The following is a 26,837-nucleotide window of genomic DNA, read 5'->3' on the forward strand; positions in this document are numbered from 1 at the left end:
AAAATAAAAATAACTATTGGAACCCAGATGTATATTTTTTCACAAAGAAATTATAATTTCTATATGACAAAACCTTAAGTTTTTTGCCCACCCAACTTTAAGCCCATTGAGCTTCGCTTTAATAAAAATCCGGAAGTTTCACGAGCCAACCAGACAAGTGAGATAACATTTCAGCCAACTTACCTTCTAACCGAATATTGGTCTCAGTGGGATATAAATTTGATTCTAATGTGAACACTTTCCTCAAATTATCGATCAATTCTGACCCACCAACTATCAAGCTCTGTGTTTCGGGGAACTTATAGGTGCTTAATCTGCAAATCTAGACGTCTTAAATTTCTGAAAATACAATCTTTTTATAGCTCCTAGTTGACCCTCGGGAGAAATATTTTGTATACAGGCCTATCAAAGATACAAAATCGACTTTTATATAAAATTCCCTTTTATAGCAATTGATACAAAAAGTTTCTCCAAACTTAAACAGAATTAGATAAACACATATTTAAACTCAGAGAATTAAACCCAGTCAGGACGTCTTGAGCTTGCTACCGACAACCGCGTCGTATAAACTTCTGTATATGGTATAGCCCAAGCTTATAATACTCAACCCAAACAAATGAATTCATTTTTGTATTCCTTAGTTCCCTCGAAAGATAAGAAGCCTTACCAAGTATCAGGCACTCTGAATAATGGGAAGTACCTTCTAAAGCTAAACTGCCTTCTGTTATACACACTCCAACAAAATTTAGCAATAAAACTTAAAAACAGCATTCTTTTATACTCCGACAAAATTTAGCAATGAAACTTAAGAACGCCCATTCTACAGTTTACAGTTTCTCCCATGAAAAGCTCCACGTCACTGTTTCTTCAAACAATCCCACGAATTATTTAAAGACTTCGACCTAAACATGTACTCTTAGTGGAACCCAGTTGTGCCAACACTATTACACCGCACTGATAACAACTCATGCAAACGCATTTTCACTCTGGGATTGTTGATAAATTTTATGAGAAGTTAGGAGGGTACAATTGTAAACCGTACCAGGAGCCCTGTGCTGCTAAACATGCTCTTAATATCAACAACACATATACCATGGCTATGAAAGTGAACTAACTGGTCGAGGGAAAAACTCAGGTATTTCAGGCACAACAGAGAGCACCCAAATAACTCAGAGCTGAGTTGTTTCCACCTTAATATAAAACTTGCTAATCAGAAGAGTTTCAACAGATCAACGCTTAAGGGCTGAGGGTTTGTCGAATTGTCCAAGTATACATCTCAATTGATTTCTTATATGAGCTGCAGTGATTGAATAAAGGGGGCAGATCTATTAATTTTGCGGGACAGTGGCGTATTTGAAAATCAGCCAGTAATTAAAAATCAAAATCGAATTATAATTTCTCGTAAACAATGATACTGCCAAAAAACTTTAAGAAAACGCGTCGACCTGTTCTTCAAGTCGATTTAATTCATTTTCGAAGCTTTCCTTTAACCTATTTTGATAAAATATATGAGCCGCAGCCATATAGCGAAATTTGCTATTTGCCGTTTTGAGCACTTCTTAAAGGATCTAACTAAAAAATCACATTGTTCAGCACCTTCAAAAATAGTTCAAAATTCACTTGCGTACCGGTACCTTATCTTGTACACCCAGGTTGACCTCCATGCACAAAACGAAACGCTTCCATTGACTTTAATGAAAAAGTGTTTCTGGTATAACGTTGAGTGAAATTTAATTCATCAATTCTCATAGCAAATCTTTAAACGTAATTCACCTGTGCAATGCTTGCCACTTAAACTATGGGTTTTCTTGCAAAAGAGAGAGAAAACCTTGGTTATTGTCTTTCCGAACATAACGTAAGCCGAAGCGAAATTCTTTAATGGAGAAATGCTTGTTATACAATTTTCATTTAAAGAAAAATGGTGATCATACAACTTCCATATACGAGAAATTGCTTATCGTAGAGTTTATTTACAATTTTCCATACGTATGGAGTTGTACGAAAATGTATGATGAGCCTCTTTCCTTCATGTGGAAATTATATAACAAGCATTTTTGGTCAACCCGGATATCTAACCTCGTTTACATCGTAACTTTTTTTCCTATTCAAGTTTACTAGACTAAGTTTTAAAAAGTTTAAAAATTAAACTTGCATTCACATTAACATTTGAAAGCTTGCAAAAAAAACACAACCAATGCCCTTAAAAACATCCCTTTGGCAAATAGTTTGATCTTTTTCACGAAATATGCAACGCTCAACCATGTTATTTGAGCACCGTGGCTGAATTCGAAATAAATGATGATAAACAGTTCGTAAAAACAGTTCGTAAAAATATATAGGAAAAAAAATCGAATTGTTTTATGATGCGGTATCAAAAATGATCCTGTGCATTATTTACAAAAAGAGCTACTTATTTGAAGTTCAACATTTATTTCGACTTCAGTGCTTCAGAAAATTTCACTGGCTTTGATCATAGGAGGTCTCAATTAAAAGTAAAACTAATTAAATTAGTCAAAAAAAAATTCCAAACTTACACGTGCAATGGAAATGAATTGCAAAGGAAACGTAGAAGTCACTTAGTTCATTTTCGACATTTTTGCTTTGGGAAACCACATTGGGAAAACCACATAGCCCTTGGCACTTCTCGTATTCTTGTGCAAATAAAAACAAAGATTCACGGTCGTAAGATTATATTATCCTACTCGAGGATAACCCACACATAAATTTATATCACACACAATAATTATATGCATAGGTTAGAAAATCACAATTGATCTTCTTAATAAAAAACCCAAAACCTACACAAATCCAGAATCTCCGCCATTTTCTTGAAAACTAGGAGTGCAGAAATCGCTCCAAATAGAATTGCCCACATGTAGTAATTTTTTGAATGAACTTAATGAATGCCTTCAAAATCACCTAAAACTAGAAGTCAGAAGCATTCCTATACATTAAAATTTTACTTACAACATGCTATCGATAATTCTGCTATTTACTAAAATAGTTTACGTTCTTGGCTACATTCTCTATGAATACATTGTGAAAACTTTCCGTCTGGTTTACAAAAGACCACCTAGGCATAAATGCTTCCAAGGACAGACTGTTTTGATAACTGGTGCCGGTGGAGGTTTGGGGCGACTTATGTCCATAAAGTTCGCCCAACTAGGAGCTTATGTTATAGGGTGGGACGTAAACCACGAAGGTCTACTCAAAACCGAACAACAAGTTAACATCAATATTGAAAAAAGTTTGCATTTTATTAGCGACAGCTTTTTCCAATTTCAATGTTTTGACATTTCGGACAGGACTCTTGTGTACGAACACGCTCGTTCAATTGGAAAAGTTGACATTTTAGTAAATAACGCAGGGATACTATCTAATAATAATTTCATTTTGGACAAGAAAGACTTAGAAATCATAAAGACGTTTGATGTTAATGCTCTCGCTCATTTCTGGACTGTGAAAGCATTTCTGCCGAGAATGATGGATGAACAAAATGGTCACATAGTGACAATATCTAGCGTTGCCGGAATGATTGGTACACCTCGTCTCTCAGATTACTCGGCAAGCAAGTTTGCAACTATAGGATTTCACGAAGCTCTTGATTTGGAGCTCAGAGCACAAGGCTACGCGAACAAAATTCACACAACTTTAGTTTGTCCTTATGTCCTAAACACCGGATTGTTCATGGGCGCGACCAAAAATAGCGTGGATTTGTTCATGCCCATTTTGGAACCGGAAGTTGCAGTTGACCGAATTATCATAGCTGTTTATAACAAACAAAGCAAAGTTGTGATGCCTGTTTTTGGGTCTTTCGTCTCAGCTTTGAAACTATTGATGCCTTGGGAGTCTTGGACGAAAGGAATTGAATTGTTTGGTATCCACAGAGTTTTCGCCAACATAACCCGACGGAATCTCACCCTAGTTGTTTGAACTCAATATTATTTTCAGTATAGTTAATAGCAGGGCGCGGGAAATAAGTAACATTCACAAGTACTTTTTAATATTTTTTGGTGCCCAGAAAGTGAAAAAAAGTACGTACAAAAACCTTCAATTTTGTGTTATAAACGTATAAACTAACACTTTTGCACCTTTTTCATTTGCATTTTCTAATCACGCAGTTTCTGCTTCAAAATACTGAAAATTGTTTCAACTTTTTATTTTATCCGCGCATGAGTTTTTCATCATCAGCTTCAGTTTTTGGTTCAAAATTTTAAGGCTCTTAACATTTTTTCCGCTCTCTGGTTATTAATTTTAATCGGTAAAAATTATTATAGAATGGACAATCAGTTTAATTCGTCTGCTTTTGTTTCAACTAATTCAAACAGAGGAAATTGATATCTAAACTCAGAGGAGAATAAGATCTCCGCATCACTTGCTTATATTTTTGAGAAATTTAAACGCCCAATTTCAAGTTAAGAGTTCAGTTAATTTTGAAAATTTCAATCAAGCAATAAACTCTAAAAAAGAAAATAACAGAAGAAATAATTTATTCCTCCTGATCATATTCATAAACACCATCAATTTAAAAAAAAACATTAACTATAAATCAAATGAAGCTATCTTATGCAAAATCTGAGAAAGAAATAGGTTGACAAACAATTTAAAAGCACCCATCGAGAGCCTATCTCATCAATAATGATTATAAACATTTCAATTTTTTCAAAAACGAGAGAAGAAAAATCCAAACCAAATTTCTTAAGAGCTGAGCAGAATCACTCAGTTTACACAGTTACCGGTTTGAACTGCTACAAAACGAGACAAAAATTATTCAAAATTTTGAAAATTTGCAATAATTCAACAGCAAGACGCGAATGGCTAATCAAATGCCCACTTCAGATTGGCACTTCTAATCCACCAATTAGTAAATTTCAATCAAACAGATGAAAAAATTTTATCCATTTAAATTTTTTTACAACTCTCGGGAAAACTTCATTTCTCAAAAATTGCGAACGCTTCGAGGTTCAATTTTAAGGTCGAACACATTGATTTTCCGAGCTCTCCCAGAGCAATAAAAAGACCCTTTTTTGCCAAATTTGCTGCGCCGCAGGTCCAGTTTTTAAAAAACAGTCCAAAAAAGCGTTTTTAGGCAGTTTTAGAGAAAAATTTACAACAAAAAATCGCGTTTTTGGAGCGCGCGCTTACAACTAAAATTTATTCAAAATAGGCGCCAAAGCCGCCTGTAGGAACACTTGAGTTTTCCTCAAAAAAAATGGATATCTCAAGATAGCACAAAGGGGGACAAATTTAAGTACAAGGGGGATTATGCTTTAGCGGTATTTATCCTAAAACTGCAAGTCAGCAGAACTTTGATACTTTCAACTAGTAAGCACGTCTTCATTAATCAATCGCCTTGCAAATAGCAATGAATCCTTCAAATAATTCAAACGTATTTTAGGTAGAACCGGGGTAGAAGTATGATAGTAGTCCCAGGAAAAAATAGAATGAAAGATCGGGGAAAAGAAAAAAGAAAGGGGAAGAAAAGAAGTCAGGACTAAGTAAAGATAGCTGTTTTCATTCATATTGTTCCGCAGCTAGAATAATGACATCGCAGAATGTTCTAGAACTTTTTACTAATCTCTGCTGTTTTGATTTCTCTCCCTTTTCTAATTAAATCCACACTTATTTTGGTTGAATGGAAACGTGTTTTACATCATATGAAAGCTATTAACCTGACTAATTTACTGAACATGTTAAAAAGAGCAAGGAAAGAACTGATTTTATATTAACTAAGCAAAAACGACTCAGCTTTTTTCAGTTTTGTAACAGAAAACATAAAAACAGGCCTAAATAACTTGGTTTTCGTTCCGGTCGAGCTTAATAAAATGTATCTAAAACATATCAAATCACATCACTACGGACACTACAGAGCCAAAAGAGAGTTGAATGCCTTCTTAAAGTCTTAGTTTTTAACAATTTGATTTTTCCTTCGAATTTGAACTTTGAATTTGATCTGATCAACCGAAGCAAAAACCAAAAACGTTCACACCCCCCAGTTCTGAATGCAAGTAGATTTGCAACCCAAAATAAGCATAAAGGAAAGCAAAAAGCCTTCTCTAAACAAGAGAAAACTAAAAACTGATCTGAAAAGGTAGTAAAGCAAGTTAAATTCAAACTTCGTATCAATTCAAAATTAACAACAATGCCAAATGACGCCAAATCGAAAGAAACTTGGATCACAGATCTACGAAAATTCGCCAATGGCACGCCTTTTACAAGAGGGCAAACTCCTCGGCCCTTGACGTGGGCGGGCGCTGAAGTAGAAAAAACTAAGAACTGCGCTCTGTCCTCGGGAATCACAACTTCTCGCAATATGGAGCCAAGAAGATGCGCTTGCGGATATCACAGTCCCCGACTAAAAATGTGCCGACAGCTTCCACATCCGCTACAGGTAATAAACCCGTTCTTAGTGACTCTAAACTGAGCGAAAACTTGCGTGATCGTCTGCCAAAAGGTTCGCTTGATACCATTGATCCTATAGATCAAGAATGGATAGGAAAATCGCTTTTCACTCAAGAAAAAAAACTCGTCAGCTCGATTAATTTGTGGTGGTATCCACCTCAGCCAAGGCATCGGGGTTTCCTCTAGCCGGAATATTATTTCGGTAGACACCTTTTCCTCTGGGCACCTTACCAAATGTGGCAAGTGCAGTTCAAGTGTCCAAGGTGCCCCAAGAAATTAGCAGGAAAAGGGCTATATAACAGAGTGCGGACTGTGCTAGACCTGAAAAGCGCGTACTATTTAGCGAGTGAGTACCTTGAGTGCACCGATTGCAAAGGAACTTTCCAGACATGGGATCATCGTTTGGTTTCCCAGCTAGCAGACCATGTGGCAGCTCGTTTTCCCTGCATACTGACACATACGTTTGCATGTGACAAATCAATTGTCATTGCAATGCGAAGTCGAACACTTGGCAAATCAAATGCGAGCGTTAGGAGGAGAATTGAAGAATACCATAACGAAGGCTCCATAAAAGGACACCTACAGTATCTGGGCGACTATGAAAGCTATCGATCCCATCGAAAGGAACTTCGTTTAGACATCGCCGAGTGCCGACCACCGCCTCCTCGACAAATGGTTGCTAGTCCTAAATGGCTTCTGGCGACATACGTCCGGGATATGTATGTGAGTCTAGGTTTGAAAAGCAAACTTGCTGATGTCTACGGAGAAATCCTGAAGATGGATTCAACCAAAAAACTCGCAAAAAAGCTAAGCGGAAAATGCAAGCAATCAGCTGCTTGGGTTACTAACATTGGAAATGAACACGGACAGGTACTAATTTCAGTCTTTACTGAATCAGAATCGACGGATGGTCTTCATTAAATGGCCAAAGGGTTGACTCAGAGATACCAGAAGGCCAAAGTAGAGCAACCAAAAGTCTTGTATGTTGACCGAGGATGCTGTACATCAACCAGCATGCCAAGCTCCATCAAACAGTTGTTCTCAAATCTGCCCAATCTGGTGGTAAGAATGGACATCTACTACCATTTCATGCGGAGGATTGCAAGTGGATGTACCAGTGAAAACCACCCACTATATGGGTGCTCCATGGCGAGCTTATCATTCTCGATTTACGAGTGGAACCCGAGTGATCTGGATGCCATCTATAAAGCGAAGAAGGAAGATTTTGTACAGAATGGCGGAACAAACGCGGACAACTATGACCCGGAAAAGCATGTGACGAAACAAGAATTGGCGCGACACTGCCGACTCACTACTAGGAACTCAGAGGAAATGAAAAAGGTCATATCACAGCTACTAGAAACTTTCAAAAGCGCAAGAGACTCATTAGGTGCTCCGCTTCTACGTCCTGAAATCGATGCAATTTGGAGAGCAATAAAAAACATTGCAATTGCATTAGTGACCCTGAGAGTGTTAAGTTGTATCGGATTGTGCGAACACTACAAAAAGGCGACACGCAGCTTCCTGTCTACAGGTGTGCGAGAGGTTCAAAACTTGCTAGACTCTACTGATATAGAAAATGTTTTAAACAGCGATTCCGATTCATAAACTGTAATTTTTTCATTATTGTTTGATCTTTTGTTTAATCTTTTGTTACATGTTATGTTTCATTTTTCTTTCATCTTTTGTTTCATGTTATGTTTGATCGTTGTTTCATCTTTTGTTTCACGTTATGTTTCATCTTTTGTTTCATGTTATGTTTCATCTTTGTTTCATCTCGAGTCGTAAATGTTTCATGATATAATTCATACAATGTTTCATCTTTGTTTCATCTCGAGTGGTAATTGTTTCATGTTATGTTTCATGCAATGCTTCATCTTTCGTCTTGCAAATAGCAATGAATCCTTCAAATAATTCAAACGTATTTTAGGTAGAACCGGGGTAGAAGTATGATAGTAGTCCCAGGAAAAAATAGAATGAAAGATGGGGGAAAAGAAAAAAGAAAGGGGGAAGAAAAGAAGTCAGGACTAAATAAAGATTGCTGTTTTCATTCATATTGTTCCGCAGCTAGAATAATGACATCGCAGAATGTTCTAGAACTTTTTACTAATCTCTGCTGTTTTGATTTCTCTCCCTTTTCTAATTAAATCCACACTTATTTTGGTTGAATGGAAACGTGTTTTACATCATATGAAAGCTATTAACCTGCCTAATTTACTGAACATGTTAAAAAGAGCAAGGAAAGAACTAATTTTATATTAACTAAGCAAAAAAGACTCAGCTTTTTTCAGTTTTGTAACAAAAAACATAAAAACAGGCCTAAATAACTTGGTTTTCGTTCCGGTCGAGCTTAAAATGTATCTAAAACATATCAAATCACATCACTACGTACATTACAGAGCCAAAAGAGAGTTGAATGCCTTCTTTAAGTCTTAGTTTTTAACAATTTGATTTTTCCTTCGAATTTGAACTTTGAATTTGATCTGATCAACCGAAGCAAAAACCAAAAACGTTCACACCCCCCAGTTCTGAATGCAAGTAGATTTGCGACCCAAAATTAGCATAAAGGAAAGCAAAAAGCCTTCTCTAAACTGGAGAAAACTAAAAATTGATCTGAAAAGGTAGTAAAGCAGGTTAAATTCAAAGTTCAAATCAATTCAAAGTTAACAACAATGCCAAATGACGCCAAATCGAAAGAAACGTGGATCACAGATCTACGAAAATTCGCCAATGGCACGCCTTTTACTAGAGGGCAAACTCCTCGGCCCTTCTACTTCAGCGCCCGACGTGGGCGGGCGCTGAAGTAGAAAAAAACTAAGAAATGCGCTCTGTCCTCGGGAATCACAACGTCTCGCAATATGGAGCCAAGAAGATGCGTTTGCGGATATCACAGTCCCCGACTAAAAATGTGCCGACAGCTTCCACATCCGCTACAGGTAATAAACCCGTTCTTAGTGACTCTAAACTGAGCGAAAACTTGCGTGATCGTCTGCCAAAAGGTTGGCTTGATACCATTAATCCTATAGATCAAGAATGGATAGGAAAATCGCTTTTCACTCAAGAAAAAAAACTCGTCAGCTCGATTAATTTGTGGTGGTATCCACCTCAGCCAAGGCATCGGGGTTTCCCCCAGCCGGAATATTATTTCGGTAGACGCCTTTTCCTCTGGGCACCTTACCTAATGTGGCAAGTGCAGTTCAAGTGTCCAAGGTGCCCCAAGAAATTAGCAGGAAAAGGGCTATATAACAGAGTGCGGACTGTGCTAGACCTGAAAAGCGCGTACTATTTAGCGAGTGAGTACCTTGAGTGCACCGATTGCAAAGGAACTTTCCCGACATGGGATCATCGTTTGGTTTCCCAGCTAGCAGACCATGTGGCAGCTCGTTTTCCCTGCATACTGACACATACGTTTGCATGTGACAAATCAATTGTCATTGCAATGCGAAGTCGAACACTGGGCAAATCAAATGCGAGCGTTATGAGGAGAATTGGAGAATACCATAACGAAGGCTCCATAAAAGGACACCTACAGTATCTGGGCGACTATGAAAGCTATCGATCCCATCGAAAGGAACTTCGTTTAGACGTCGCCGAGTGCCGACCACCGCCTCCTCGTCAAATGGTTGCTAGTCCTAAATAGCTTCTGGCGACATACGTCCGGGATATGTATGTGCGTCTAGAAGGTTTGAAAAGCAAACTTACTGATGTCTACGGAGAAATCCTGAAGATGGATTCAACCAAAAAACTCGCAAAAAAGCTAAGCGGAAAATGCAAGCAATCAGCTGCTTGGGTTACTAACATTGGAAATGAACACGGACAGGTACTAATTTCAGTCTTTACTGAATCGGAATCGACGGGTGGTCTTCATGAAACGGCCAAAGGGTTGACTCAGAGATACCATAAGGCCAAAGTAGAGCAACCAAAAGTCTTGTATGTTGACCGAGGATGCTGTACATCAACCAGCATACCAAGCTCCATCAAACAGTTGTTCTCAAATCTGCCCAACCTGGTGGTAAGAATGGACATCTACTACCATTTCATGCGGAGGATTGCAAGTGGATGTACCATTGAAAACCACCCACTATATGGGTGCTCCATGGCGAGCTTATCATTCTCGTTTTACGAGTGGGACCCGAGTGATCTGGATGCCCTCTATAAAGCGAAGAAGGAAGATTTTGTACAGAATGGCGGAACAAACGCGGACAACTATGACCCGTAAAATCATGTGACGAAACAAGAATTGGCGCGACACTGCCGACGCACTACTAGGAACTCAGAGGAAATGAAGGAGGTCATATCACAGCTACTAGAAACTTTCAAAAGCGCAAGAGACTCATTAGGTGCTCCGCTTCCACGTCCTGAAATCGATGCAATTTGGAAAGAGCAAGTGAAACATTGCAATTGCATTAGTGACCCTGAGAGTGTTAAGTTGTATCGGATTGTGCGAACACTACAAAAAGGCGACACGCAGCTTCCTGTCTACAGGTGTGCGAGAGGTTCAAAACTTGCTAGACTCTACTGATATAGAAAATGTTTTAAACAGCGATTCCGATTCATAAACTGTAATTTTTTCATTATTGTTTGATCTTTTGTTTCATCTTTTGTTTCATGTTATGTTTTATTTTTCGTTCATCTTTTGTTTCATGTTATGTTTGATCGTTGTTTCATCTTTTGTTTCATGTTATGTTTCATCTTTTGTTTCATGTTATGTTTCATCTTTGTTTCATCTCGAGTGGTAAATGTTTCATGATATAATTCATGCAATGTTTCATCTTTGTTTCATCTCGAGTCGTAATTGTTTCATGTTATGTTTCATACAATGCTTCACCTTTCGTGGTAATTGTTTCATTTTAACGAAATTTAGTTTCATCTTTCTTGTTGTTTCATCACAGAGAAGAACTTTCTGCCTTAAAAATTTAGGCCGGGGGAAGAACTTCTCTGTTTTAGGGGGAACAATGGGGGAAAAGAAAAAAGAAAGATGGAAGAAAATTAGTCAGGACTAAGTAAAGATTGCTGTTTTCATTCATATTGATTCGCAGCTAGAATAATGACATCGCAGAATGTTCTAGAACTTTTTACTAATCTCTGCTGTTTTGATTTCTCTCCCTTTTCTAATTAAATCCACACTTATTTTGGTTGAATGGAAACGTGTTTTACATCATATGAAGGCTATTAACCTGCCTAATTTACTGAACATGTTAAAAAGAGCAAGGAAAGAACTAATTTTATATTAACTAAGCAAAAAAGACTCAGCTTTTTTCAGTTTCACAAAAAACATAAAAACAGGCCTAAATAACTTGGTTTTCGTTCCGGTCGAGCTTAAAATGTATCTAAAACATATCAAATCACATCACTACGTACATTACAGAGCCAAAAGAGAGTTGAATGCCTTCTCAAAGTCTAAGTTTTTAACAATTTGATTTTTCCTTCGAATTTGATCTGATCAACCGAAGCAAAAACCAAAAACGTTCACACCCCCCCCCCCCCCAGTTCTGAATGCAAGTAGATTTGCGACCCAAAATTAGCATAAAGGAAAGCAAAAAGCCTTCTCTAAACAGGAGAAAACTTAAATTTGATCTGAAAAGGTAGTAAAGCAGGTTAAATTCAAAGTTCAAATCAATTCAAAGTTAACAACAATGCTAAATGACGCCAAATCGTAAAAACTTTACTCACAGATCTACGAAAATTCGCCAATGGCACGCTTTTTACTAAAGGGCAAACTCCTCGGCCCTTCTACTTCAGCGCCCGACGTGGGCGGGCGCTGAAGTAGAAAAACTAAGAAATGGGCTCTGTCCTCGGGAATCACAACTTCTCGCAATATGGAGCCAAGAAGATGCGTTTGCGGATATCACAGTCCCCGAATAAAAATGTGCCGACAGCTTCCACATCCGCTACAGGTAATAAACCCGTTCTTAGTGACTCTAAACTGAGCGAAAACTTGCGTGATCGTCTGCCAAAAGGTTGGCTTGATACCATTGATCCTATAGATCAAGATTGGATAGGAAAACCCTTTTTCACTCAAGAAAAAAAACTCGTCAGCTCGATTAATTTGTAATGGTATCAACCTCAGCCGAGGCATCGGGGTTTCCCCCAGCCGGAATATTATTTCGGTAGACGCCTTTTCCTCTGGGCACCTTACCAAATGTGGCAAGTGCAGTTCAAGTGTCCAAGGTGTTCCAAGAAATTAGCAGGAAAGGGGCTATATAACAGAGTGCGGACTGTGCTAGAACTGAAAAGCGCGCACTATTTAGCGAGTGAGTACCTTGAGTGCACCGATTGCAAGGGAACTTTCCAGACATGGGATCATCGTTTGGTTTCCCAGCTAGCAGACCATGTGGCAGCTCGTTTTACCTGCATACTGACACATACGTTTGCATGTGACAAATCAATTGTCATTGCAATGCGAAGTCGAACACTTAACAAATCAAATGCGAGCGTTATGAGGAGAATTGAAGAATACCATAACGAAGGCTCCATAAAAGGACACCTACAGTATCTGGGCGACTATGAAAGCTATCGATCCCATCGAAAGGAACTTCGTTTAGATGTCGCCGAGTGAAAACCACCGCCTCCTCGTCAAATGGTTGCTAGTCCTAAATGGCTTCTGGCGACATACGTCCGGGATATGTATGTGCGTCTAGAAGGTTTGAAAAGCAAACTTACTGATGTCTACGGAGAAATCCCGAAGATGGATTCAACCGAAAAAACTCGCTAAAAAGCTCAGCGTAAACTGTGATTTTTTCATTATTGTTTCATCTTTTGTTTCATGTTCTGTTTCATCTTTTGTTTCACGTTATGTTTCATCTTTTGTTTCATGTTATGTTTCATCTTTTGTTTCATGTTATGTTTCATCTTTGTTTCATCTCGAGTGGTAATTGTTTCATGATATGTTTCATACAATGTTTCATCTTTGTTTCATCTCGAGTGGTAATTGTTTCATGTTATGTTTCATCCAATGCTTCATCTTTCGTGGTAATTGTTTCATTTTAACGAAATTTAGTTTAATCTTTCTTGTTGTTTCATCTCAGAGAAGAACTTTCTGCCTTAAAAATTTAGGCCGGGGGAAGAACTTCTCTGTTTTAGGGGGAACAATGGGGGAAAAGAAAAAAGAAAGGGGGAAGAAAAGAAGTCAGGACTAAGTAAAGATTGCTGTTTTCATTCATATTGTTCCGCAGCTAGAATAATGACATCGCAGAATGTTCTAGAATTTTTGACTAATCTCTTCTGTTTTGATTTCGCTCCCTTTTCTAATTAAATCCACACTTATTTAGGTTGAATGGAAACGTGTTTTACATCATCTGAAAGCTATTAACATGATTAATTTACTGAACAAGTTAAAAAGAGCAAGGAAAGAATTAATTTTATAATAACTAAGCAAAAAAGACTCAGCTTTTTTCAGTTTTGTAACAGAAAACAAAGAAACAGGCCTAAATAACTTGGTTTTCGCTCCGGTCGAGCTTAACAAACTGTATCTAAAACATATCAAATCACATGATTACGGACATTTAGCGAGTGAGTACCTTGAGTGCACCGATTGCAAAGGAACTTTCCAGACATGGGATCATCGTTTGGTTTCCCAGCTAGCAGACCATGTGGCAGCTCGTTTTCCCTGCATACTGACACATACGTTTGCATGTGACAAATCAATTGTCATTGCAATGCGAAGTCGAACACTTGGCAAATCAAATGCGAGCGTTATGAGGAGAATTGAAGAATACCATAACGAAGGCTCCATAAAAGGACACCTACAGTATCTGGGCGACTATGAAAGCTATCGATCCCATCGAAAGGAATTTCGTTTAGACGTCGCCGAGTGCCGACCACCGCCTCCTCGTCAAATGGTTGCTAGTCCTAAATGGCTTCTGGCGACATACGTCCGGGATATGTATGTGCGTCTAGAAGGTTTGAAAAGCAAACTTACTGATGTCTACGGAGAAATCCCGAAGGTGGATTCAACAAAAAAAACTCGCAAAAAAGCTCAGCGTAAACTGTAATTTTTTCATTATTGTTACATCTTTTGTTTCATGTTCTGTTTCATCTTTGTTTCATCTTTTGTTTCATGTTATGTTTCATCTTTTGTTTCATGTTAAGTTTCATCTTTTGTTTCATGTTATGTTTCATCTTTGTTTCATCTCGAGTGGTAATTGTTTCATGATATGTTTCATACAAAGTTTCATCTCGAGTGGTAATTGTTTCATGTTATGTTTCATGCGATCCTTCATGTTTCGTGGTAATTGTTTCATTTTAACGAAATTTAGTTTAATCTTACTTGTTGTTTCATCACAGAGAAGAACTTTCTGCCTTAAAAATTTAGGCCGGGGGAAGAACTTCTCTGTTTTAGGGGGAACAATGGGGGAAAAGAAAAAAGAAAGGGGGAAGAAAAGAAGTTAGGACTAAGTAAAGATTGCTGTTTTCATTCATATTGTTCCGCAGCTAGAATAATGACATCGCAGAATGTTCTAGAATTTTTGACGAATCTCTTCTGTTTTGATTTCGCTCCCTTTTCTAATTAAATCCACACTTATTTTGGTTGAATGGAAACGTGTTTTACATCATCTGAAAGCTATTAACCTGATTAATTTACTAAACAAGTTAAAAAGAGCAAGGAAAGAATTAATTTTATATAAACTAAGCAAAAAAGACTCAGCTTTTTCCAGTTTTGTAACAGAAAACAAAGAAAAAGGCCTAAATAACTTGGTTTTTGCTCCGGTCGAGCTTAATAAACTGTATCTAAAACATATCAAATCACATCATTACGGACATTACAGAGCCAAAAGAGTGTTGAATGCCTTTTAAAAGTCTTAGTTTTCAACAATTTGATTTTTCTTCGAATTTGAACTTTGAATTTGATCTGATCAACCGAAACAAAAACCAAAAACGTTCACACCCCCCCCCCCAGTTCTGAATGCAAGTAGAATTGCGACCCGAAATTAGCATAAAAGAAAGCAAAAAGACTTCTCTAAACAGAGAAAACTAAAAATTGATCTGAATAGGTAGTAAAGCAAGTTAAATTGAAACTTCGTATCAATTCAAAATTAACAACAATGCCAAATGACGCCAAATCGAAAGAAACTTGGATCACAGATCTACGAAAATTCGCCAATGGCACGCCTTTTATTAGAGGGCAAACTCCTCGGCCCTTGACGTGGGCGGGCGCTGAAGTAAAAAAAACTAAGAAATGCGCTCTGTCATCGGGAATCACAACTTCTCGCAATATGGAGCCAAGAAGATGCGTTTGCTGGTATCACAGTACCCCGACTAAAAAATTGCCGACAGCTTCCACATCCGCTACAGGTAATAAACACGTTCTTAGTGACTCTAAACTGAGCTTAAACTCGCGTGATTGTCTGCCAAAAGGTTGGCTTGCTACCATTGATCCTATAGATCAAGAATGGATAGGAAAATCGCTTTTCACTCATGAAAAAAAAACTCGTCAGGTTGCTTAATTTGTAATGGTATCAACTTCAGCCGAGGCATCGGGGTTTCCCCCAGCCGGAATATTTTTTCGGTAGACGCCTTTTCCTCTGGGCACCTTACCGAAAGTGGCAAGTGCAGTTCAAGTGTCCAAGGAGCCCCAAGAAAATAGCAGGAAACGGGCCATATAACAGAGTGCGGACTGTGCTAGACCTGAAAAGCGCGTATTATTTAGCGAGTGAGTACCTTGAGTGCACCGATTGCAAAGGAACATTCCAGACATGGGATCATCGTTTGGTTTCCCAGCTAGCAAACCATATGGCAGCTCGTTTTCTCTGCATACTGACACATAAGTTTGCATGTGACAAATCAATTGTCATTGCAATGCGAAGTCGAACACTTGGCAACTCAAGTGCGAGCGTTATGAGGCGAATTGAAGAATAGCATTGAAGAATACCCTAAATGGACACCTACAGTATCTGGGCGACTATGAAAGCTATCGATCCCATCGAAAGGAACTTCGTTTAGACGTCGCCGAGTGCCGACCACCGCCTCCTCGTCAAATGGTTGCTAGTCCTAAATGGCTTCTGGCGACATACGTCCGGGATTGTATGTGCGTCTAGAAGGTTTGAAAAGCAAACTTACTGATGTCTACGGAGAAATTTTGAAGATGGATTCAACCAAAAAAACTCGCAAAAAAACTCAGCGGAAAATGCAAGCAATCAGCTGCTTGGGTTACTAACGTTGGAAATGAACACGGACAAGTACTCATTTCAGTCTTTACTGAATCGGAATCGACGGATGGTCTTCATGAAATGGCCAAAGGGTTGACTCAGAGATACCAGAAGGCCAAAGTAGAGCCACCAAACGTCTTGTATGTTGACCGAGGATGCTGTACATCAACCAGCATGCCAAGCTCCATCAAACAGTTGTTCTCAAATCTGCCCAATCTGGTGCTAAGAATGGACATCTACCATTTCATGCGGAGGATTGCAGGTGGATGTACCAGTGAAAGCCACCCTCTATATGGGTGCTTCTTGGCGAGCTTATCATTCTCGATTTACGAGTGGGACCCGAGTGATCTGGATGCCCTCTATAAAGCGAAGAAGGAAGATTTTGTACAGAATGGCGGAACAAACGCGGACAACTATGACCCGGAAAAAGCATGTGACGAAACAAGAATTGGCGCGACACTGCCGACGCACTACTAGGAACTCAGAGGAAATGAAAGAGGTCATATCACAGCTACTAGAAACTTTCAAAAGCGCAAGAGACTCATTAGGTGCTCCGCTTCCACGTCCTGAAATTGATACAATTTGGAAAGAGCAAGTGAAACATTGTAATTGCATTAGTGACCCTGAGAGTGTTAAGTTGCATCTGATTGTGCGAACACTACAAAAAGGCGACACGCAGCTTCCTATCTACAGGTGTGCGAGAAGTTCAAAGCTTGCTAGACTCTATTGATATAGAAAATGTTTTCAACAGCGATTCCGATTCATAAACTGTAATTTTTTCATTATTCTTTCATCTTTTGTTTCATGTTCTGTTTCATCTTTTGTTTCATGCTATGTTTCATCTTTTGTTTCATGTTGTGTTTCATCTTTTGTTTCGTTTTATGTTTCATCTTTGTTTCATCTCGAGTGGTAATTGTTTCATGATAAGTTTCATGCAAAGTTTCATCTTTGTTTCATCTCGAGTGGTAATTGTTTCATGTTATGTTTCATGCAATGTTTCATGTTGCGTGGTAATTGTTTCATTTTAACGAAATTTAGTTTAATCTTACTTGTTGTTTCATCACAGAGAAGAACTTTCTGCCTTAAAAATTTAGGCCGGGGGAAGAACTTCTCTGTTTTAGGGGGAACAATGGGGGAAAAGAAAAAAGAAAGGGGGAAGAAAAGAAGTTAGGACTAAGTAAAGATTGCTGTTTTCATTCATATTGTTCCGCAGCTAGAATAATGACATCGCAGAATGTTCTAGAATTTTTGACGAATCTCTTCTGTTTTGATTTCGCTCCCTTTTCTAATTAAATCCACACTTATTTTGGTTGAATGGAAACGTGTTTTACATCATCTGAAAGCTATTAACCTGATTAATTTACAAAACAAGTTAAAAAGGGAAAGGAAAGAATTAATTTTATATAAACTAAGCAAAAAAGACTCAGCTTTTTCCAGTTTTGTAACAGAAAACAAAGAAACAGGCCTAAATAACTTGGTTTTTGCTCCGGTCGAGCTTAATAAACTGTATCTAAAACATATCAAATCACATCATTACGGACATTACAGAGCCAAAAGAGTGTTGAATGCCTTTTAAAAGTCTTAGTTTTCAACAATTTGATTTTTCTTCGAATTTGAACTTTGAATTTGATCTGATCAACCGAAACAAAAACCAAAAACGTTCACACCCCCCCCCAGTTCTGAATGCAAGTAGAATTGCGACCCGAAATTAGCATAAAAGAAAGCAAAAAGACTTCTCTAAACAGAGAAAACTAAAAATTGATCTGAATAGGTAGTAAAGCAAGTTAAATTGAAACTTCGTATCAATTCAAAATTAACAACAATGCCAAATGACGCCAAATCGAAAGAAACTTGGATCACAGATCTACGAAAATTCGCCAATGGCACGCCTTTTACTAGAGGGCAAACTCCTCGGCCCTTGACGTGGGCGGGCGCTGAAGTAAAAAAAACTAAGAAATGCGCTCTGTCATCGGGAATCACAACTTCTCGCAATATGGAGCCAAGAAGATGCGTTTGCTGGTATCACAGTACCCCGACTAAAAAAATGCCGACAGCTTCCACATCCGCTACAGGTAATAAACACGTTCTTAGTGACTCTAAACTGAGCTTAAACTCGCGTGATTGTCTGCCAAAAGGTTGGCTTGCTACCATTGATCCTATAGATCAAGAATGGATAGGAAAATCGCTTTTCACTCATGAAAAAAAAACTCGTCAGGTTGCTTAATTTGTAATGGTATCAACTTCAGCCGAGGCATCGGGGTTTCCCCCAGCCGGAATATTTTTTCGGTAGACGCCTTTTCCTCTGGGCACCTTACCGAAAGTGGCAAGTGCAGTTCAAGTGTCCAAGGAGCCCCAAGAAAATAGCAGGAAACGGGCCATATAACAGAGTGCGGACTGTGCTAGACCTGAAAAGCGCGTATTATTTAGCGAGTGAGTACCTTGAGTGCACCGATTGCAAAGGAACATTCCAGACATGGGATCATCGTTTGGTTTCCCAGCTAGCAAACCATATGGCAGCTCGTTTTCTCTGCATACTGACACATAAGTTTGCATGTGACAAATCAATTGTCATTGCAATGCGAAGTCGAACACTTGGCAACTCAAGTGCGAGCGTTATGAGGCGAATTGAAGAATAGCATTGAAGAATACCCTAAATGGACACCTACAGTATCTGGGCGACTATGAAAGCTATCGATCCCATCGAAAGGAACTTCGTTTAGACGTCGCCGAGTGCCGACCACCGCCTCCTCGTCAAATGGTTGCTAGTCCTAAATGGCTTCTGGCGACATACGTCCGGGATTGTATGTGCGTCTAGAAGGTTTGAAAAGCAAACTTACTGATGTCTACGGAGAAATCTTGAAGATGGATTCAACCAAAAAAACTCGCAAAAAAACTCAGCGGAAAATGCAAGCAATCAGCTGCTTGGGTTACTAACGTTGGAAATGAACACGGACAAGTACTCATTTCAGTCTTTACTGAATCGGAATCGACGGATGGTCTTCATGAAATGGCCAAAGGGTTGACTCAGAGATACCAGAAGGCCAAAGTAGAGCCACCAAACGTCTTGTATGTTGACCGAGGATGCTGTACATCAACCAGCATGCCAAGCTCCATCAAACAGTTGTTCTCAAATCTGCCCAATCTGGTGCTAAGAATGGACATCTACCATTTCATGCGGAGGATTGCAGGTGGATGTACCAGAGAAAGCCACCCTCTATATGGGTGCTTCTTGGTGAGCTTATCATTCTCGATTTACGAGTGGGACCCGAGTGATCTGGATGCCCTCTATAAAGCGAAGAAGGAAGATTTTGTACAGAATGGCGGAACAAACGCGGACAACTATGACCCGGAAAAAGCATGTGACGAAACAAGAATTGGCGCGACACTGCCGACGCACTACTAGGAACTCAGAGGAAATGAAAGAGGTCATATCACAGCTACTAGAAACTTTCAAAAGCGCAAGAGACTCATTAGGTGCTCCGCTTCCACGTCCTGAAATTGATACAATTTGGAAAGAGCAAGTGAAACATTGTAATTGCATTAGTGACCCTGAGAGTGTTAAATTGCATCTGATTGTGCGAACACTACAAAAAGGCGACACGCAGCTTCCTATCTACAGGTGTGCGAGAAGTTCAAAGCTTGCTAGACTCTATTGATATAGAAAATGTTTTCAACAGCGATTCCGATTCATTAACTGTAATTTTTTCATTATTCTTTCATCTTTTGTTTCATGTTCTGTTTCATCTTTTGTTTCATGCTATGTTTCATCTTTTGTTTCATGTTGTGTTTCATCTTTTGTTTCGTGTTATGTTTCATCTTTGTTTCATCTCGAGTGGTAATTGTTTCATGATAAGTTTCATGCAAAGTTTCATCTTTGTTTCATCTCGAGTGGTAATTGTTTCATGTTATGTTTCATGCAATGTTTCATCTTGCGTGGTAATTGTTTCATCTTAACGAAATTTAGTTTCATCTTTCTTGTTGTTTCATCACAGAGAAGAACTGTCTGCCTTAAAAATTTAGGCCGGGGGAAGAACTTCCCTGTTTTAGGGGGGAAGAAAGGGGGAAAAGAAAAAAGGAAAGGGGGAAGAAAAGAAGTCAGGACTAAGTAAAGATTGCTGTTTTCATTCATATTGTTCCGCAGCTAGAATAATGACATCGCAGAATGTTCTAGAACTTTTTACTAATCTCTGCTGTTTTGATTTCTCTCCCTTTTCTAATTAAATCCACACTTATTTTGGTTGAATGGAAACGTGTTTTACATCATATGAAAGCTATTAACCTGCCTAATTTACTGAACATGTTAAAAAGAGCAAGGAAAGAACTAATTTTACATTAACTAAGCAAAAAAATGTATCTAAAACATATCAAATCACATCACTACGTACATTACAGAGCCAAAAGAGAGTTGAATGCCTTCTTAAAGTCTTAGTTTTTAACAATATGATTTTTCCTTCGAATTTGAACTTTGAATTTGATCTGATCAACCGAAGCAAAAGCCAAAAACGTTCACACCCCCCAGTTCTGAATGCATGTAGATTTGCGACCCAAAATTAGCATAAAGGAAAGCAAAAAGCCTTCTCTAAACAGGAGAAAACTAAAAATTGATCTGAAAAGGTAGTAAAGCAGGTTAAATTCAAAGTTCAAATCAATTCAAAGTTAACAACAATGCCAAATGACGCCAAATCGAAAGAAACGTGGATCACAGATCTACGAAAATTCGCCAATGGCACGCCTTTTACTAGAGGGCAAACTCCTCGGCCCTTCTACTTCAGCGCCCGACGTGGGCGGGCGCTGAAGTAGAAAAAACTAAGGAATGCGCTCTGTCCTCGGGAATCACAACGTCTCGCAATATGGAGCCAAGAAGATGCGTTTGCGGATATCACAGTCCCCGACTAAAAATGTGCCGACAGCTTCCACATCCGCTACAGGTAATAAACCCGTTCTTAGTGACTCTAAACTGAGCGAAAACTTGCGTGATCGTCTGCCAAAAGGTTCGCTTGATACCATTGATCCTATAGATCAAGAATGGATAGGAAAATCGCTTTTCACTCAAGAAAAAAAACTCGTCAGCTCGATTAATTTGTGGTGGTATCCACCTCAGCCAATGCATCGGGGTTTCCGCCAGCCGGTATATTATTTCGGTAGACGCCTTTTCCTCTGGGCGCCTTACCAAATGTGGCAAGTGCAGTTCAAGTGTCCAAGGTGCCCCAAGAAACTAGCAGGAAAAGGGCTATATAACAGAGTGCGGACTGTGCTAGACCTGAAAAGCGCGTACTATTTAGCGAGTGAGTACCTTGAGAGCACCGATTGCAAAGGAACTCTCCAGACATGGGATCATCGTTTGGTTTCCCAGCTAGCAAACCATGTGGCAGCTCGTTTTCCCTGCATACTGACAAATTAAGTTTGCATGTGACAAATCAATTGTCATTGCAATGCGAAGTCGAACACTTGGCAACTCAAATGCGAGCGTTATGAGGAGAATTGAAGAATACCATAACGACGGCTCCCTAAAAGGACACCTACAGTATCTGGGCGACTATGAAAGCTATCGATCCCATCGAAAGGAACTTCGTTTAGACGTCGCCGAGTGCCGACCACCGCCTCCTCTTCAAATGGTTGCTGGTCCTAAATGGCTTCTGGCGACATACGTCCGGGATATGTATGTGCGTCTAGAAGGTTTGAAAAGCAAACTTACTGATGTCTAGGGAGAAATCCTGAAGATGGATTCAACCAAAAAACTCGCAAAAAAGCTAAGCGGAAAATGCAAGCAATCAGCTGCTTGGGTTACTAACATTGGAAATGAACACGGACAGGTACTAATTTCAGTCTTTACTGAACCAGAATCGACGGATGGTCTTCATTAAATGGCCAAAGGGTTGACTCAGAGATACCAGAAGGCCAAAGTAGAGCAACCAAAAGTCTTGTATGTTGACCGAGGATGCTGTACATCAACCAGCATGCCAAGCTCCATCAAACAGTTGTTCTCAAATCTGCCCAATCTGGTGCTAAGAATGGACATCTACCATTTCATGCGGAGGATTGCAGGTGGATGTACCAGTGAAAGCCACCCTCTATATGGGTGCTTCTTGGCGAGCTTATCATTCTCGATTTACGAGTGGGACCCGAGTGATCTGAATGCCCTCTATAAAGCGAAGAAGGAAGATTTTGTACAGAATGGCGGAACAAACGCGGACAACTATGACCCGGAAAAAGCATGTGACGAAACAAGAATTGGCGCGACACTGCCGACGCACTACTAGGAACTCAGAGGAAATGAAAGAGGTCATATCACAGCTACTAGAAACTTTCAAAAGCGCAAGAGACTCATTAGGTGCTCCGCTTCCACGTCCTGAAATTGATACAATTTGGAAGGAGCAAGTGAAACATTGTAATTGCATTAGTGACCCTGAGAGTGTTAAGTTGCATCTGATTGTGCGAACACTACAAAAAGGCGACACGCAGCTTCCTATCTACAGGTGTGCGAGAAGTTCAAAGCTTGCTAGACTCTATTGATATAGAAAATGTTTTCAACAGCGATTCCGATTCATAAACTGTAATTTTTTCATTATTCTTTCGTCTTTTGTTTCATGTTCTGTTTCATCTTTTGTTTCATGCTATGTTTCATCTTTTGTTTCATGTTGTGTTTCATCTTTTGTTTCGTGTTATGTTTCATCTTTGTTTCATCTCGAGTGGTAATTGTTTCATGATAAGTTTCATGCAAAGTTTCATCTTTGTTTCATCTCGAGTGGTAATTGTTTCATGTTATGTTTCATGCAATGTTTCATCTTGCGTGGTAATTGTTTCATCTTAACGAAATTTAGTTTCATCTTTCTTGTTGTTTCATCACAGAGAAGAACTGTCTGCCTTAAAAATTTAGGCCGGGGGAAGAACTTCCCTGTTTTAGGGGGGAAGAAAGGGGGAAAAGAAAAAAGGAAAGGGGGAAGAAAAGAAGTCAGGACTAAGTAAAGATTGCTGTTTTCATTCATATTGTTCCGCAGCTAGAATAATGACATCGCAGAATGTTCTAGAACTTTTTACTAATCTCTGCTGTTTTGATTTCTCTCCCTTTTCTAATTAAATCCACACTTATTTTGGTTGAATGGAAACGTGTTTTACATCATATGAAAGCTATTAACCTGCCTAATTTACTGAACATGTTAAAAAGAGCAAGGAAAGAACTAATTTTACATTAACTAAGCAAAAAAATGTATCTAAAACATATCAAATCACATCACTACGTACATTACAGAGCCAAAAGAGAGTTGAATGCCTTCTTAAAGTCTTAGTTTTTAACAATATGATTTTTCCTTCGAATTTGAACTTTGAATTTGATCTGATCAACCGAAGCAAAAACCAAAAACGTTCACACCCCCCAGTTCTGAATGCATGTAGATTTGCGACCCAAAATTAGCATAAAGGAAAGCAAAAAGCCTTCTCTAAACAGGAGAAAACTAAAAATTGATCTGAAAAGGTAGTAAAGCAGGTTAAATTCAAAGTTCAAATCAATTCAAAGTTAACAACAATGCCAAATGACGCCAAATCGAAAGAAACGTGGATCACAGATCTACGAAAATTCGCCAATGGCACGCCTTTTACTAGAGGGCAAACTCCTCGGCCCTTCTACTTCAGCGCCCGACGTGGGCGGGCGCTGAAGTAGAAAAAACTAAGAAATGCGCTCTGTCCTCGGGAATCACAACGTCTCGCAATATGGAGCCAAGAAGATGCGTTTGCGGATATCACAGTCCCCGACTAAAAATGTGCCGACAGCTTCCACATCCGCTACAGGTAATAAACCCGTTCTTAGTGACTCTAAACTGAGCGAAAACTTGCGTGATCGTCTGCCAAAAGGTTCGCTTGATACCATTGATCCTATAGATCAAGAATGGATAGGAAAATCGCTTTTCACTCAAGAAAAAAAAACTCGTCAGCTCGATTAATTTGTGGTGGTATCCACCTCAGCCAATGCATCGGGGTTTCCGCCAGCCGGTATATTATTTCGGTAGACGCCTTTTCCTCTGGGCGCCTTACCAAATGTGGCAAGTGCAGTTCAAGTGTCCAAGGTGCCCCAAGAAACTAGCAGGAAAAGGGCTATATAACAGAGTGCGGACTGTGCTAGACCTGAAAAGCGCGTACTATTTAGCGAGTGAGTACCTTGAGAGCACCGATTGCAAAGGAACTCCCCAGACATGGGATCATCGTTTGGTTTCCCAGCTAGCAAACCATGTGGCAGCTCGTTTTCCCTGCATACTAACAAATTAAGTTTGCATGTGACAAATCAATTGTCATTGCAATGCGAAGTCAAACACTTGGCAACTCAAATGCGAGCGTTATGAGGAGAATTGAAGAATACCATAACGACGGCTCCCTAAAAGGACACCTACAGTATCTGGGCGACTATGAAAGCTATCGATCCCATCGAAAGGAACTTCGTTTAGACGTCGCCGAGTGCCGACCACCGCCTCCTCTTCAAATGGTTGCTGGTCCTAAATGGCTTCTGGCGACATACGTCCGGGATATGTATGTGCGTCTAGAAGGTTTGAAAAGCAAACTTACTGATGTCTAGGGAGAAATCCTGAAGATGGATTCAACCAAAAAACTCGCAAAAAAGCTAAGCGGAAAATGCAAGCAATCAGCTGCTTGGGTTACTAACATTGGAAATGAACACGGACAGGTACTAATTTCAGTCTTTACTGAATCAGAATCGACGGATGGTCTTCATTAAATGGCCAAAGGGTTGACTCAGAGATACCAGAAGGCCAAAGTAGAGCAACCAAAAGTCTTGTATGTTGACCGAGGATGCTGTACATCAACCAGCATGCCAAGCTCCATCAAACAGTTGTTCTCAAATCTGCCCAATCTGGTGGTAAGAATGGACATCTACTACCATTTCATGCGGAGGATTGCACTATGTGGGTGCTTCTTGGTGAGCTTATAATTCTCGATTTACGAGTGGGACCCGAGTGATCTGGATGCCCTCTATAAAGCGAAGAAGGAAGATTTTGTACAGAATGGCGGAACAAACGCGGACAACTATGACCCGGAAAAGCATGTGACGAAACAAGAATAGGCGCGACACTGCCGACGCACTTCTAGGAACTCAGAGGAAATGAAAGAGGTCATATCACAGCTACTGGAAACTTTCAAAAGCGCAAGAGACTCATTAGGTGCTCCGCTTCTACGTCCTGAAATCGATGCAATTTGGAAAGAGCAAGTGAAACATTGCAATTGCATTAGTGACCCTGATAGTGTTAAGCTGTATCGGATTGTGCGAACACTACAAAAAGGCGACACGCAGCTTTCTGTCTACAGATGTGCGAGAAGTTCAAAGCTTGCTAGACTCTATTGATATAGAAATTGTTTTCAACAGCGATTCCGATTCATAAACTGTAATTTTTTCATTATTCTTTCATCTTTTGTTTCATGTTCTGTTTCATCTTTTGTTTCATGTTATGTTTCATCTTTTGTTTCATGTTATGTTTCATCTTTTGTTTCGTGTTATGTTTCATCTTTGTTTCATCTCGAGTGGTAATTGTTTCATGATATGTTTCATGCAATGTTTCATCTTTGTTTCATCTCGAGTGGTAATTGTTTCATGTTATGTTTCATGCAATGTTTCATCTTGCGCGGTAATTGTTTCATCTTAACGAAATTTAGTTTCATCTTTCTTGTTGTTTCATCACAGAGAAGAACTGTCTGTCTTAAAAATTTTATTTTTTTATGGAGCGTTAAATAAAGCTTCCAAAACTAATTTTCTTTTAAATAAAACCAAGTTTTGTAGTCAAAATGGCTGAAACTTGTGTAATTCGCACGTTACTCGATCGCTTTCCTTTCTTTAAATTTGACCAAACCTACGAAACTGTGAACCAATTTTTCTCGATTTCTATGTCGTTGAAATTACGACTGAAAGTGCTTCACTATGATATATCACTCAACACGGTGTGGGGGGTTGTTTGTGTTACCTGATTTAGCGTGGATAACAAAAAAAACACCCGAAATCTAAGTTCCTCTTATTTTCAAATGTCGGAACGAAAAATGAATACAAATTCGCGACATTTAAAAAAATTGCAAAGAAACCTTAGTGTTTTCTCATGTAATTAATAATCTACTTGAGAAATTTATTAAAGTAAACCGACTTGGCAGTTTTTTATTTTGAAAAAATTATTCCACTAGAGGTTATTTTTGTTAAAATGGTTCAGATATGCTGCCACTTAAGAGAGATATAGCACCACTACACGAAATTTTTCTGTAAGTTCATCAAAAAAAATGATATAACTATCTCGAGCCTGA

General features: G+C 39.1%; 1 protein-coding gene across 1 annotated transcript; it reads left to right on the plus strand.

Moving 5' to 3' along the window:
- Positions 1–2,970: 2,970 nt before the first annotated feature.
- Positions 2,971–3,933, plus strand: LOC134846694 (short-chain dehydrogenase/reductase family 16C member 6-like). The gene has a single exon (XM_063864080.1). The coding sequence runs from the start codon at positions 2,971–2,973 to the stop codon at positions 3,931–3,933; it is 963 nt and encodes a 320-aa protein (XP_063720150.1).
- Positions 3,934–26,837: the final 22,904 nt, after the last annotated feature.

The sequence above is a fragment of the Symsagittifera roscoffensis genome, chromosome 5 (assembly GCF_963678635.1).
Source record: "Symsagittifera roscoffensis chromosome 5, txSymRosc1.1, whole genome shotgun sequence".
Classification (NCBI taxonomy): domain Eukaryota; kingdom Metazoa; phylum Xenacoelomorpha; order Acoela; family Convolutidae; genus Symsagittifera; species Symsagittifera roscoffensis.

Excerpts from the sequence above, each read along its gene's own strand:
- LOC134846694 (XM_063864080.1), top strand. The coding sequence starts at position 2,971 with ATGCTATCGATAATTCTGCTATTTACTAAAATAGTTTACGTTCTTGGC.